We start from the raw sequence: 15813 nt of genomic DNA, 5'->3' as shown, positions 1-15813 counted from the left end.
GTATAATGTGGTTCGGATTCCACAATAAGCTGTATGTCCCGTTGCTAGGTAACCAATTGGTTCTTAGCCACGTAAAATAAGTGTAATCCTTCGTGCCAGCCCTAGGAGAGCTGTTAATAAGCTCAGTGGTCTGGTTAAACTAAGGTATACTTAACTTAGCGCAATTAAGGGCTCAAGGATGCACTGATGGTGCATTATAGAACTGTTGAATTCACTTATGAACACAAATAATAAGAAAGTCAGGCCTGCGTGAGAATTGTGTTGGAAACACGGAAGATGAAATAGAAAAAGAAAAAGAATCTACGTGACTGGCAGAACTCGAATTCCTGGCACTGTACCTTGTATCGGAGAGATGGATCCTTGTAGATGGGCCGATGATTTTGGGGGGGTTGGTTATTAAGGAAAGTGGCACTGGGAATATACTGGACTGGAAGTCAGCCATGTGGTTTTGGAATTAGCTCTTAGAGAGCAGAGCTCAAAGGGTAATAGGTGTTAGGACTGCATCTGGTGTGTCGTTAAGTGTCTTGTGTTGGTCCTCTTATCTCTTCACCTGGATTAATTTCCCATTCTTGCAAGAGTCATCCGTTTTTTATTGTGCTGCCTTGACCTCGTGTTTTGCTTTGTTGACCACATGCTGCAATGCCAGGCCTGCGTGGGTGATCTCGTGTCACATGATCGCCCAACTTTCTCTTTTGGTGAGCGGGCCAGCTGTCCTGGATTAGTGCCTCCTTTGGCATTGACTCAGGAACTCCCATAAGTAGTGCCCAGGGCAATCATACGATTGAAGCTTGTCTCCAAGGGCGGTTAAGTGACCTGGAAAGGAGTTTAAATGCAGTCACGTGGTCTAGGAAGGGAATGAAAAGACTGCCACAGGAAAGAATAACAAAAGCTTTGTGGGAGAAGCAAATTCTCTACGACCAACTGTTATTGTCGACAGTGACATGAAATGATTTCACCTTTAACGTCTTTTGAAAATGAAGTTCTTACAAGGAGAGTTGATTTGGAAAGAGGCGTTCCTCGTTGCAATATATATCTATATATGTGTGTGTGTTTATTTGTTTGTGTCACTTTTAAGACCTTCTCATCCGTTTAAACTGGCTAGAGAAATAGTCAGTGCAAGGAAAGCTCTAATCCAGATATGATCAATTCTTAACAGAAAATGAGGTATTGTACCCATTATGGGAAGAAGTCGATGTAGAGAAACCACTCCTTCCGCTAATCCTGTAAAGGAGAAAACAAAACTGCTCACTTTGACGAGTAGTAATATTTGTTTTTTCATTATTTATCATTAATATAGACATAAAAAATCTATTAGCAGCTAAATGTAACGAAAATGCTATAGATTTGAATACTGATAAAATAATACTAAAGACATTAAAGAAACATATTTATGCTGTCCTTGCATTTAGCGATGATTAAACGTCTGGAATTCCAAGACAGCACTAAAATGGTTGGCTGCTGGCTCACAAAGGTTCAGAGACACGGGTCATGACCGTGATAACCTATAGTCATTATGACTTTCATGAATAGCGATAGTAAAGTTGATCTAAGAAATATTTGACGTCATTTTGACGTTTGCAGAGAAATAACCAAGAGTTCTTTTATTACATGCTTTTGCATATCTGTGCCCTTTGAACGTAATGATGCCCAGTCAGTTTACATCTGATTCTCTTAAAATATTTAGGCTCAGGTATGGATGTATAAGCGAAAGAGGCTTGTTAAAATAACTAAAATTGTACTCCCTGAACATATTGATAACCTTTCTCTTACAGCAAATTACTCTTTAAAGAATTATCTAGTTTTTTAAATACATTCCAAGTAAATGTAACTCAGATTATCAATGATGAAGACCAGGCCCTAATATAAGAGACTAAAGAGTTTTACATAACAAAAGGCAAACATAATAAATAAACTCTACCTTGCCATCATCTTGGTCTTGAAGTTTCGAAGCCTGAGCCTGTACACAAAAGCAAGGGCAGCGATGATTAGTACCAGTAAAGTCGCTGACGCCCCAGCAACGATGGCGGGAACATAGTTCTTGTCTTCAGCTGGTGTAGTTAAGCCAATGGTCCTGCCCTCGCCAAAATTTCCCCCTTCAGTTTTTGCCTTTGTGAAAGAGAAACATCAAGTTTGTAATTATAAAATATGATGCGATTAGTGGTGAATATAATGACTTACTTAACGTAAGAAATTAAAATAAAATGTACTGTACTGTAAGTTTGTAGAACCTCATACTTGGTTCATATCCCTGACATTAAACACAGAACCAGTGTTTTTAAGGCTTCAGCGTCTCACTTTTTATTATCAGTTTTTCTCTGATGGATTTTGCCATTTAAGGCGAGGATATTGAGTGGTAAAGACGCAAATACGCACACAAACTTAAGATACACATCTTATTACTTGGGATCTTTTTAGTGGTTTAAATGCATATCGAGGAACGCATATAAATGGTGGTACAGGGCCATTGTGTGGGGGAATTCGGTTGGGTTAGGGAGGTTATATTGTTAAGTAGGCTACGTGCTGTGTTCCCGCCAGAGGAAGTTGTTGTCTTATCTCCTTCCTGTCGTTATCACGCATCCGCAGGAGATGCTCCTCTCCAGCTTTCGTTTTCAAACCAAGTCCAAAGTATTAACTAAGATAATAACTTGGAGCCCATCAATTCTCATATAATTTGAGTACAAGAAAACAGATTCATCGAATGCAAGACCCTATTGTCACTCACTCCAGTGCATTTTACCATACCGAACTGTAAAATTTCAATAGGTCTCTTACATTTTACTCACCTGAATTGTAAAATTATACTGGGTCTCAGAACTTAAGTTAGAGAGCGTAGTTTGATATTCGTTGGGTGTAAATGATCTGCTTTCATTGTTCCAAGAAATGCGATATCCCGTCAAGTTGCCATTCTTTTCGACGGGTTCCTCCCAAAACAATTCTGCAGTGGATGGTCCCAAAACACTGGCACTGAAATTCTCAGGAGGGCCAGGAGCTGTGAAAAATAACTGTTTGATAATGGACTGAGCAACTTAAAGGTAAACACGTCAGACCGATCTAGCATTCTGCAGCTAGCCATATAGAACGCTCATTATCTTTTACTAAATTTTAATAATATTATTAGTTTTTCACAGAATATGGATTTAATTACTAATATTAAAAACTTATGAATTTCTACATATTTTCATATAAAAAATATGTAATGCTTGAAAAAATAGTATAGAAAAAACAGATCTTAAAAAAATGTTCACTTGTATACAACGAATTCTGGTGATAAATCACAGGTCTGTGGATGTATCCTGTGAACAGCGGATATGCACTTTTTCACAAAGATACATTGCTTAAAAATAACATTGTATTCAGATACATGACTTATAAATTATTATGAAATTAAGAGTAAACAATTGTTTAGAAGAGAAATACAAATCATTCAACACATACATTAGATAGAACTTGAAACATTCTTTTACAGCCTCTTTACTGTGTTCAGTATTTTTTGGAAGAAATTATTTCCGTTTAAAGTTCTTATTCTAAAGAACGTTCGACAACGAACGAAATATGTGACTCAAGAGGTAAATTACAGTAGTAAAATTTTACATTTCTACACCTAACTTTTTGATAGTTCTTTTCCAGCTCTTAGTCCTTTTCCACTATGGTAGCATTTAAATATTTTTCCATTGTTCGCAGTTGTTTATAAAATTCTTTAGAGGACTTAATTAATTTTTATCATGTTTATTATACCTGTCCATGAGTTATCTTGTAAAGGCACAAATAACTCAAGATATGGTTATTTTGGAAATTTGTGGGCAATAAATCCACCAAAGTATTCTAAACCAACTTTCTCTATTGTTCCTTCAAGCTGTTCATCGTCAGCCGCTTGCAAACTTTCGGTGAAGCTAATTTATTTTTCTTCTGGACCGAAATTCACTGGTTAACTAAACATTATGACTGAAAGACTCAATTCAGCAGTAGTGACTCATCGTCATTACTATTGGGAGAAGTCTGCACATCAAGCAAAGAATGGAATGTGGCAGGTGTTATGTTATCTCCTTTGCAGTTTTTGTCTACATTATATTTTGATCCTATAAGAGAACTGTCTTCCCCTAAAAGATGACACCTGATTCTTTGCTTCACTTCGTGTCGATGGGTGGTGATAGCAAGCTCCCATCTGTCGTAGGCAGGCAGAGAAATGCTCAAGTCCATCTTAATTTAGTCTGTATATTATTATTTTGTACATAATATTATTGAATTTGCCTTTTACAGTTTGTAGCAGTTTGTGCAAAGACTGTGAGGAAGTTACTAATCCCTTTTGAAATAGGTAAAAACCTTTACTTCCCAGAACCTTCATTGATTTTGCTATTTCTACCTTGCGCTTAAGAATTTCGTCTTAGTTTGACATGCTCAACCCCCATGCATTCCTGGATATTTTTTGTCGTATGGCACTCGTTTCCACTTGTCTTGGAGAGTTGTGAAAAGTTACTCCTGCCTCGTTTTACCTTTACTGTTGGAATAACACCCGTAAAGAGCACAGTAACGAAGCTTTTTATGTATAGGTACAGATACCACAAGCAATAAAACTGAATGTTAGGCACTAGACAGCTTCAGTTTACCAGTTAACAATAGGTACACGGAAGAGCTTCGCGCTGAAGACCAGGACTCTCTGACGTCATAATCCGATCCAGTGTTTACCTGCGCGGGAAAGGACGCGTTTTGGGTCGCTGGTGGGTTGACCTGGTATTCCTTAGACCTTGAGTACTGAAGTAATTCGTTTAGCGACACGATAAGGAGAGGGGAAGTATATCAGAGAAATAATTCCCTTCTAGAAAGTTAACTTGTAATTAAAATATCGTATAATCAACAATGAGTCTTTGGAATTTTGGATTTCATTCAAATGCTCAAACCACAAGTCAAAAAGATGAGGAAGCTGAAAACTAATACAAATGTTGAAGGTAAGGCTAACTACGCTGTAAGTACGAGAAAAGTGATGAAGGATTATCTAGTGACATACCCTCTTGTGCTGTCATGGTGGTGCAACAGTTATAAGCGCCCTCACTTCCGTCTTCAATTACTCCTGCAACGCAGACGTTGTAGAAAGTCCAGGGTATTAATCCTTGCAGTTGAAATGGAGAAGATGAACTAATGTTCTCGGCCTGCGTCGTTTCCTCTGACCAAAGAACACGTCCGGTGTATTTCAGGGAGTAGTTTCTGACGCAGTTGTTTCGTCAATGGCGGGGACCACGAAACATTAAATTCGTATCCGGTCGAGGGCTCTTCACAGATTACCTCGTTTGTAGGACCAGGCGCTGAAAAAATGTTTAAAGCAGTTTCTACCATTAATTTTCTTTTTCTTTGAATTTATAGCTTTTATCAACGCTGTATTTTTGAAAGCCAGAACGTTACAGTGTACAGTTTACACGGATGATTTAATATGACAATGTTTAGGAATGATATTCCATTATATATATAAGGACTGTTATGATTGTGTTCTTATATTTTACTTTCTATTGACCACGATCTCCCCTTTGCCAGGTAAGGGCACCATAATCCTAGAAATTCCAGTTAGACTTTTTGAGACCATCAAAGGTCGACTTAGGTGCTGAATGAAAGTTTTAAAAAGAATTTTTACCTTTAAGTAATTTTTTGGGATACCTAAATTCTCGTGATCACAGAATTAATAGATATGGTTTGATTTTAGCAAAATGTCAAAAATGTTCTTATCATATGTCCATTTTGCCTGGGAAGTTTAATTAAAATTTCTATGAAAATCCTAATTTTCGTCTTGGATAGCATTTTTTCAGTATTAAACAAGGGAGAGGTACAGAAAGAGCACTATAAGATAAAGAAAAACAGTAACACTGAATAAACCAACAGGGCCCAATAGTGACTTGTTGTGAGAGGAAGCATATGAAAGGCCTTTTACAAGTTCTCGCTTTGTTTTGATTATGCTGTGTCTGGATCTGCTCAGAGTGTACAAAAAGATTTTATTCAGCTACATCCTTGAGAAAAAGACCAAGAATAAGACATATGGAAAGTTCGGGTACTGCACGCCAACTGAAGATGGAATACCCAATGTACACCTCAGATATACTTGAAATATGTCTTTTGCTATCACGCAGGCGGTCTTTTATGTCCAGTGGTAAACAGCTACTCTGGCAACAAGAAGCAGAAATGGTGAGCAAACTAACGGGAAAGAAACTCCAACTAACGTCCGTATTAGAGCTGAATTGCCGTCTTAGCCTTACTGTCTGCGCTGCGGTACAAAATTTCCGTCTAGCCTTCTCTGTCGAGTCCCGAAGTAAAAGCTTATCTGAGTTGACCATGTTTAAATATAAAATTCGACCATATTTAAATATCAGATTTGACCATATTTAAATACCAATGTGACCATATTTAAATATCAGATTTGACCATATTTAAATACCAATGTGACCATATTTAAATATCAAATTTGACCATATTGAAATATCAAATTCGACCATATTTAAATATAACTGCAACATATTTGCGGCAAATCCTGATTGGGAAATGAACGAGGTTCGTAAGGGTACCCGCAATACCAGACCTCAGTGACTGGGATTTGGTTACCTAACATCAGCAAAGCTGAGCCAGTGAGGGCAGGACCGAGCGATTAAACAGTAAAAACATGGGGTTGATTTCAAGAATTATATCTGGATTAGGCTGGGATGTGTGAAGGCCACATCATTTTGAGAAGAATTGCGCAATTCAGTTAAACAGGAATGGAAGAAATATCAACTGAAAAGTCTCTACTTTTTAGTTTTCTGTAAAGGAAAGCTTTTGTGCCGGGTTTGTCTGTCCGTCCGCACTTATTCTGTCCGCACTTTTTTCTGTCCGCACTTTTTCTGTTCGCCCTCAGATCTTGAAAACTACTGAGGCTAGAGGGCTGGAAGTTGATATGTTGATCATCCACCCTCCAATGATCAAGCATACCAAATTGCATCCGTCCAGCCTCAGCGGCAGTTTTTATTTTATTTGAGGTTAAAGAAAGCCATATCGTGCTTCTGGCAACGATATAGGACAGGCCACCATCGGCCCGTGATTCAAGTTTCATGAGTCGCGGTTCATTCAGCATTATACTAAGACCACCGAAAGAGATCTATTTTCGGTGGCCTGATTATACGTTGTACAGAAAAATCTATTGCGCCGAAGAAACTTCGGCGCATTTTTTACTTATTTATAAACTTGACAACCACGATATGTGGACAAGAAATGAAATGAATGAATATTAAGGTACTTTTAAGCCTAGCCTCATGAATGAAAGTCTTTGCAACTAATAAAACACATAGGAATGACTTAGCCTGTCAGACCCGGTTTAATAGGCAAGAGTCTAGTATCTAGTACTTAAAATTTCAACAAGTCTACATCCACGGAAAATCACCATGAATGGGTCCGCCCTTGTCTCGTCGCCTTCAGCATTGAATTTTTTCTGAACATTACAAAATATATAACCCCACCCTTTCCCACCCTATCCAGCCTCCGCTATGGAAAATTTTTCCGAGTTCACCTGTAAATATATAGAGACGTAGAAAGTAAATATGATACGTAAAGAGGAATGAACTATTTTTCAACGTTTTGACCCGGAGGAATTGTCTTTGTAAAATAACTTTGGCAACTCTTAACTGCTTGTTGAGAGAGATCCAGTAAGTATAGCTTAGTTTTACCAGACCACTGAGCTGATCCAGTGGTTTGGGAGTTATTGCGATAACAAATTTTTGCTTTATGTATGTGCGAAAAACACCCGAGTTCTATTTGAAGCAAATTTCGTCTTGTCTTAGGACTTATTTTCTTTGACTAGTTTGTTTTTAAGCTCTGTTTGAATGTGGGCTTAACTCTGTCGTCTCCTGACCGTTGCTTTTTCACCTCATCTTCCCTTTGCTCTGCCCTCAGTCTGTCTGGTCCTGTCTCTTGCCTGTCTAACCATTCCTCCATCCCAGTCACTGTGTATTTCCCTGTTTCTTAGTTCAGTCCGTCTCGTTTTAATTCCTTTGAACTGTGAAGACAGCAACGAAGACACTTGCTCATCTGTGATTATGTAATAAATCAATACAGTATACCTCTTGCGATGGTTCTTTTCTAAGGACGGGCTTAGGTAAATGTGTATGTTACAGCGATCAGTACTACCAGAAGTGCCACAAGACTTGTGCATGTAGCAATGCTTCTTACCCACAGTGCTACTTGTAATTGTTTTCACGACTCTTACCCAAAGTGATTATGGAATCATATAGGTTCTCTGCGTTCTTGATAAATATATCAATATTGCTAAGTTTTTACGTCATCTTAAAGTATTAGTAAAATTCTACTGCTGTCACCATAAGGTTTTCGTTACTTTCACCTAAAATACCAGAATTTTAGGGAATTACATTATAGCGGTAACATTTATTAAGTGAAATGTAATTAACAATACCATTAAAATTCTCGTCGCAAGGATTCTTAACTGAAGAACTATGATGGTCGGCGTCTGTAATGATTCATACCGTAAACGTAATTCATTGAATTCTGCCACAACTTGAACTATTAAGAGTATTTTACTTATACCGGTTTTAATTGAAACTGGTTTTTAACCAGTTTTAATTGAAATGTTGGAATTCTTACTTTGCATAATTTCTTAAAGTTGAACTGTAAGCTCATTTTAATATCTGTATTTGTTCGAAGTTACAAGACTGGTTACTTTACTTGTATGATTCTAAGCTATTTTATTAGAATCAGTCACTTTCTACAGGGATTCTCACAGAAAAGTCTGAGTTATTTCAACACAACGAATCTCATCTAAAACTCGACTTACCTCACAGCGTATAAAGAATTCCATCAAAAATGCTCGAAGCATTTCACTTTCTTAAATAAGTCTTCCCAATGTCATCTAAATTTTGCACAAATTCTAACCTAAAATGCAAAAAGTACTTTACGTTTTATACTTAATCTAGAATAATTATCCAGTTTTGTACTGCTTCTCATCCAAAAAGCTACGCCATTTTGTAATATATCTTACTTAGTAAATCCGATTCAAGAATCATGCTGCTTCCCGCAGCGATTGTTTACCCGTGCTAATCAACTTTCAGCGCTGATTCCTACTTAAATTACTAAGCATTTTGTTTCCCAGAATGATTTTTACCAGCCTCGTCCGGCTTTTGTGTAAAGATCCTCACCCGGTGTACTGTGATTACGTTACTACCTATAATGATTCTTACTAGTCTTCTTCTTCTTCTTTTAACGTGCTTTTTTCCCATTTTTGTATGGGGTAAGCACGATGCCTTCTTTTGAAGGACTTTTTGATTTGGCTTTGGGGTAGACCTGTGGTCTCGATCGGCTGCCCTGCCTGACATCGCTTAGACCCCGGTAGCGTATGTTTCATGTATCATACCCGACCCAACGCCCTTTCTTCCCAGCAGCGAGAAGTTATTGCGCGGGTATGGCGAGAGTTCGAGACGTGTGAGATGTTTGTTATGTTTTTAGAAGGTGTTGTAGTGGCTTTGTTTTGTGTGTGTATTTAGTCTGTAACATCCATTTGCTTTTTAAGCAAACCTATCCGTTGATTACATATATAATCCCGGGATGTCTACACGGATAGCAAAGTGATTCTTACTAGTATTACTAAAAATTTGACAGTGATTTTCTTCTAAAAGCTCGAATCACGTCATACCTAAATTAAGAGCTAGATTCACGTCACACCTAATTTAAAATAAAGGCTAGAATCACGTCACACCTAACTTAAAATAAAAGCTAGAATCACGTCACACCTAACTTAAAATAAAGGTAGAATCACGTCACACCTAACTTGAAATAAAGGCTAGAATCACGTCACACCTAACTTGAAATAAAAGCTAGAATCACGTCACACCTAACTTGAAATAAAAGCTAGAATCACGTCACACTTAACGTAAAATAAAATACTAGACTTGATAAGTAAATTCCAAGAATATATGATTGTAATGATTCTTAGGCAAAATACTAGAATCCCTTCATTCTTCATCAAGACTTACCAGAGGAGCTTGTGTTGGAGCTATCGTTGACCGGCATAGCAAGGGCGCCCGTGCCATCAACCGCCAAAGGCTGAACCTCGACGTCGTAGGAGGAACAAGGAATGAGGTCCTCCACGGTGACGTTAAAGGACGTCGTGTATTTGGAAGTGGAATTGTCGGGAAGTCCTTCGCCGGAAACCAGTATCCTGTATCCTCCAATCCTGCTGCAGTTTTCATCTTCGACAGTCCAAGATATCCAGAAGCTTTCGGGATATGGTAGGATGTCCAGACTCGATATGAGAGATCCTGCGGCTGGTGTTCATCCGGAAAGGAACATTTATTAAAATTTAGGAGTAAATAGGATAGGATGTCCAGGGGGCATAGAATGAAATCCATAAATGGGTGTCATGTCTTTGTTTGTATTTGTTTCTTTGCAGAGCCAATGAAGAGATATTTGACACCCAATGAAAAATGTCAAAAGGAATGACTTACATTATTTGAAATACCTATGCAAATTCGTTGATATACACTGATACAAGGAAATCATTAAAAAAGAAAATTCCTGATATGTCTGAATATAATGAAACGGGGAAAATATGAAATCATACATTTCCCTGTTGGCGATGATAACAGGGTGAAAGGAATACGAAAAAGCATAGATCAATATCAATGAATGGATAAGGAAAAGGAGAGAAATATCTGTAGGATTAAGCATAACCCACGAAACGCTGCAATTTCGGGCAGTCTGTAGTTGAACTGAGTAAAGAATCCTTCTCTCTCTTATGAAGTCCTCATAACGCTAGTCAGGTCACCATGTATTATATTAATTCTGTGGGAATTTTATTGGTGGTCTCGCTTCCTCAGTAATTCAGTGGATGGAATTTTTCCCTACTCCCGTTTTCCTTCTCTCCTAAAACCCTTCGTTTTTTGAGAGCGGAGATTTTACCTTTTGTAAGAGGTAAGATCCAGTTTTAATGACCCTTTTTTTTTAATGCGTCATGTATAAGATCTTTTTTGCTTTTACAAATCATGATCATCGTCCAAAAATCTCGATTTTTCTCCAGCATCCCTTTTCATAATTCTCAACGAATAGGTCTGGCTATTCCAGTACTTACAGTAATTGACCACAGGAGCCCAGTTGCCACTATCGCGTACTTTTTCCCATCTCCATCTCCTTTTTGCAATCTCGTCCCGTAATTTTCCTTGTGGTATCATTTCTCACTCAATCCTACCATCTGACTCCTAGAATTCTTAAAGATAATTGACAAAATCTTGTATAAATAGTTTTTTGTCATGCCATGATTTAGTGTCCGAATGGCATTACAAATCGTACTAGACTTATGTGTGATATTTTTACATTTAATCTCAGCCAATTTGATTTCAATCTTATTCAGCCTGCCCGATGTTTGATCTGCCTTTTAATCTTCCGCTAAATTCCAACATAGAGAGCCTGTGTTGGATATCCTTGTTCCCAAATATTTGAAAGATTTGATTCAATCCTTCTGCCATCTAATATGACTTCATCCTTTTGTGCACGCTCCGTCATTACTTTGGTTTTTCTTAGTTTTATTTTGAAACCCATCTCTCTCTAAATATAATTGATACATTCTATTAAGTCAGCTCTGTAAGCCTGTGGTGTTTTGCTGACTTGTTCGAAGTCTGTTAAGCTTCCGTCGTTACTCTGATGCAGACTCTCTCCTCCACCTCCAACCATTTTTCTTTTTATAATTCCGTGAGAAAGGCAAAAGCAGATGGAAAATAATATTCCTTTAAAGCAGCAATGCAAATTCACATGACAAGACCCAGTCACGTTAACATTTGTTTTGTTCATGGATAATTTCAACAAACTTTACATATTTAGCGGAAATGCCAAACTGATGCAAGAGCTTCCATAATATTGTTGTATGGACGCTGTCAAGAGTCTTCTCCTATCAGCGAAAGCCACCAGAAAGGGACTTTTTGAAAACGTTAGGAAAAATAACGACGTCTTGAAAATCTTTTGGGAAATATGAAATGACTCGCAGAGGAACTCACCACTGCTAAAAAGACATGGCATAATGCAAGACCATAAGCGCTTTTGGTTTTAGCGAAGTTATCTCTTATCAGGATAACTGTCTGTTTTATCCAATCGCTGCGGCTGACAAAGAAATAAGCAGGGAAGGCACTGACGGCAGAACTTATGGTGTAAGAGAAAAGGACTCCTTAATTGCTTTATCGCCTTCCCTTTTATATATTTTATATATTTTTTCCCATTCAACATGGGACTGAGATTATTCTTCTCCAAGCAAGCTGAACAGCTTATATCATCGGCCTGGTAATATTAATAACGATACATATTAACAGCTATTGTACTGTACAATACAATTTAGCCATTGGTTTCATCCTCGTTGCCGTTGTTGCTGGTTACGCCGTAGCATTAGACTCTTCGAAGATGATTAAAGAAATAATTCTTTTGATTAAATACAGTGAGACTGAAGAACACAGACCTTTAGGAATGAGCCAGATTTGACTCGTTTTTAATTATCTTTCCGTTTCTTCGACTGTAAATTCTCACCTTCAGAAGGGTGGCCGAATGCCATCTAAACAAATAGGCATCTTTTGTATTCTGGTTGAAATTTCTCAGTGCATACCTGGATTTTACGAAAGTAAAACAATTAGAGCTAAATTTGTAAAAGTATAACTTCATTTTCCCCGTGTGAAAAAATAAATATAATCCTTTTTACATTAGTATAGTTTTCTGTGCACGGCATCATCTTAAATAAAAAAAAAAGACCCGCGTAAAAGCACTTAAATTGTCTGAATTTTGCATTGCATAGTTTTATTCTAGAATTAAAAGAAATGAAAGAAGAAAAAGCTACTCACATTCATCTGTGAAGTCAGTGCTGTTAAAAGCGTTTTCACTTTCTCCATCCGTGCCACCACGAAATGCCACTGTGCAGTTGATCTCTCCGACGTCGCAGGCGGTCAGGTTTAGTGAGTAACTTTCCTCCGTGCTCGTCAAGGTGACGTTAAACGTCCTCGCAAGCGTCATGATGCTGATGGATGTATTCACATGGCAGGAATAGTCGTCTTTGCTCTGAAAACTCCAGGAGCAATTGACTGCTCTCTCATGCACTTGGAGGGCGACGTTCACGGGTGGAGGAGGAGCTGTTGAACAGGTGTAGTAGACTACCTTTAGGCTTGTTGTCATACTCATGAAAACAAAATAATAACTTCCTAACTCTCATTAAACTGTAATACAGTCTGGAGTAAAACCAGCAAGTTGCCGTTACACCGAAAAAAAAAAAATCTTGAGTCGTATGACCAGTCATAACTTTTGGGAGTAAATGTGCCACAACGCGAGCTGAGAATTATAGGTCAGTAGTGTGGTTCAACTGTGTCAATATCATCATCGTCATATAGACTTCGAGCTGCCCATGAGGCAAGAACCCATCCTGGCACAAGGCCAACTCATTCTCAAAACAGTAACTATAGCACAAGTGTTTTCTAAGAAAATAAGCAAATGAACAACTTGCACATTCTTTTGTTTTTCTTTACATTTACCGAGACAGAACTTGCAAAAATTTGCTTTATTCTGAACAACATGCCAAAAGCAACACTTTCGAAAATAACCTTTGTACATTTATAAAGTATGATTTCCAAAATTTTGTATTTAAATGTTTTGCTTGCATTCTCATAAGACATCGGTATATCAAAATAACAATAAAAAAGCAGCTACGATTAGTACTGTCAGAAGGAAGGATGATTCTCTAAAAAGTTAAAATTTTATGGTATCACTTTTATTAAAATAATTAATGTAGGCATGAAGATCTTTCTTTAGAAAAATCGTTAAGGAAATGTGAAGATAAGAAACAGTATCGGAAAAATTTAAAAAACCAGTGTCTTGATCCAACGCAATTTTAGCAAAAAGTATCGACTACGCGAAAGGTTGGCTAGAAGCTCATTTTTTCTCGACTAATATAATAATACCGTAGGTAAAATGATTTATCGAAATCTAGTTTTTCTCTTGCTTGAGATGGTGATATTGCTAAAAGCTTATCAGGATGTATTTCGGGTGAAATAAATGTTAGTACAAATTTTTTTACGTATATTTTTATAGATTTGTTTAAATGTCAGTGTTTATCATAATAACAGTTACAAAATATTTTTAACAAATTCTTGCCTGAAAGAATTACAATTGATTTTAAACATTTGTCCAACCGGGAAAAAATGTCAAATCAATTGCAAAACAAATGATAAAGAATTTCGCACATGAAGTTACACTACTGAAGAATGGTACAAATTTTAAATACTTTTTCGACTAATATATCTTTGACTAAGTAATTCAATTCATGTCTGTGAAAAGAGGAATCTCCAAATTTTGCAAAGAAGTTTAATTTTGTCTGAAAATAATTCTTGCCTAGCTTTGTGAAGAAACTTAATTCAGCTAAAAAAATTATTTTTAACCTAACAGATTTTTGTTACAAGTGATGAACATTTTAAATTTGACAGATTATGTACAGTCAGCTTAAGTTTTTCTACCAAGTTTAGAATTAAATTTGTCAAAAAAAAGAATAACTTTTCATCTCACCTGATGTAACGTCCTCTAGACGAGAACAGGTCTCGTTCCCATCAACAGTGATATTAAAAGTAGTACAGGGGAGGATATAGCACTGGCCTTGGCTGTCAAAGCGACACTTTTCCCCTTCGCAAGACACGTTATTGCTAGTGCAGTCAGTTCCGTTAGAACTGACTGTGAGCAGTTCTACAGTGTAATTGTTAACGTCCGCCCAACTGCCAGTCTTAATCCATGAAATCTTCACAGACTCACTTTTTACCTGGTCCAGTGATATTGATGGGCCGCCTGGAATTAATTTAGTGTAAAGTTAGAATGAACAACATAGATGAAAAGGTAGTGAAGAGAGATTTGAAGGTGGTTTAGTTACATAGAATGGGAATCCTGATTAGTGAAAGAAGATAAAGTACTAATTCAGAAGTTTCTGGAGGGAATAGGCGAAGGAGACACAAGAAAACACTGTGTAGGGACTGTAGCAGCAGAGGTCAAGTGAAAAGGCTTCATATGCAGGGGCAAGGGAAAACGTGCAAGCTTGTAGTAAATGGAGTCGATATAATGCTGATGTATTTTGTGTATACCTCATGTATTAAGCTGCTACGGGGATACAGAAGTCCATTCGAGAAGAGCTCACTCTCGGTACAGCTGTAAGGGGGCCGTGAGGGCTGAGTCAGCTTTATGTCCTCGAAGCCAAATAATCCTTAATGCCCTTAAGATAGCAGGTTGAAATAATTGTTGAAAGTTATAGTAGTAGATTCAATCAAAATAAGTAATGGAAGCAGCCCTCTAGTGACTGGGGGGAACCGTGCGTCCCTTGTTCGGCGAAGGGACCCTCCAGGTTTCACAGTGGAGGCCAAGGACGCAGGTTTGGCCGAACGGAAACCCCATGCCCCAGAAGACCCTGGAAGCCAGCGTGCCACAGTCAGCTAGTTTGCCCTCCTTGGTCAGTAACAACAATAATAGTGGTGGTAATGATGATTATGATACAGCCACTACTAAGACTGCTAGCAGTAGCGGATCCAGAAAAATTTTATGGGGGTGGGGCACCAATTTTCATATTATATACATATACATATACATATACTGTATATATATCATTTATATAATAGATTTTTTTATTTTTCCCCATTTTTATATTTCTCATTTAAGTTATTATTATCTAAATCTTCATTATTATTATTTTATTATTTTTCTTGGGGTTGGGGGCCACATGCCCAGGTGCCGGCCCCCTGGATCCGCTAGTGACTGTTAGGTATGAATTCAAAAACTGCATAGAATAATTAAGTAAAAACA

The 15813-nt window shown here is 37.6% G+C and overlaps 2 protein-coding genes across 2 annotated transcripts in view; one reads left to right on the top strand and one right to left on the bottom strand.

Annotated features, from left to right (window-relative positions):
* The window catches only part of LOC136854628 (receptor-type tyrosine-protein phosphatase alpha-like), a 29952-nt gene extending 24786 nt beyond the window's left edge, over window positions 1-5166 (bottom strand). Inside the window, exons 1-4 of the mRNA XM_067131174.1 lie at window positions 5003-5166; window positions 2784-2989; window positions 1919-2106; window positions 1174-1221 (exon numbers count right to left, since the gene is read on the bottom strand). Coding sequence (XP_066987275.1) covers window positions 1174-1221; window positions 1919-2106; window positions 2784-2989; window positions 5003-5018 — 458 coding nt within the window. The 5' untranslated portion in view covers window positions 5019-5166. The remainder of the gene's footprint in view (window positions 1-1173; window positions 1222-1918; window positions 2107-2783; window positions 2990-5002) is intronic.
* The window catches only part of Mp (Multiplexin), a 657865-nt gene that overhangs the window by 30763 nt on the left and 611289 nt on the right, over window positions 1-15813 (top strand). The gene's annotated exons all lie outside the window — the stretch shown is intronic.

Source organism: Macrobrachium rosenbergii, chromosome 29, assembly GCF_040412425.1.
Source record: "Macrobrachium rosenbergii isolate ZJJX-2024 chromosome 29, ASM4041242v1, whole genome shotgun sequence".
Lineage (NCBI taxonomy): Eukaryota > Metazoa > Arthropoda > Malacostraca > Decapoda > Palaemonidae > Macrobrachium > Macrobrachium rosenbergii.
The sequence above is the reverse complement of the archived record's forward strand: the minus strand, read 5'-3'. Positions and strand labels throughout refer to the sequence as shown.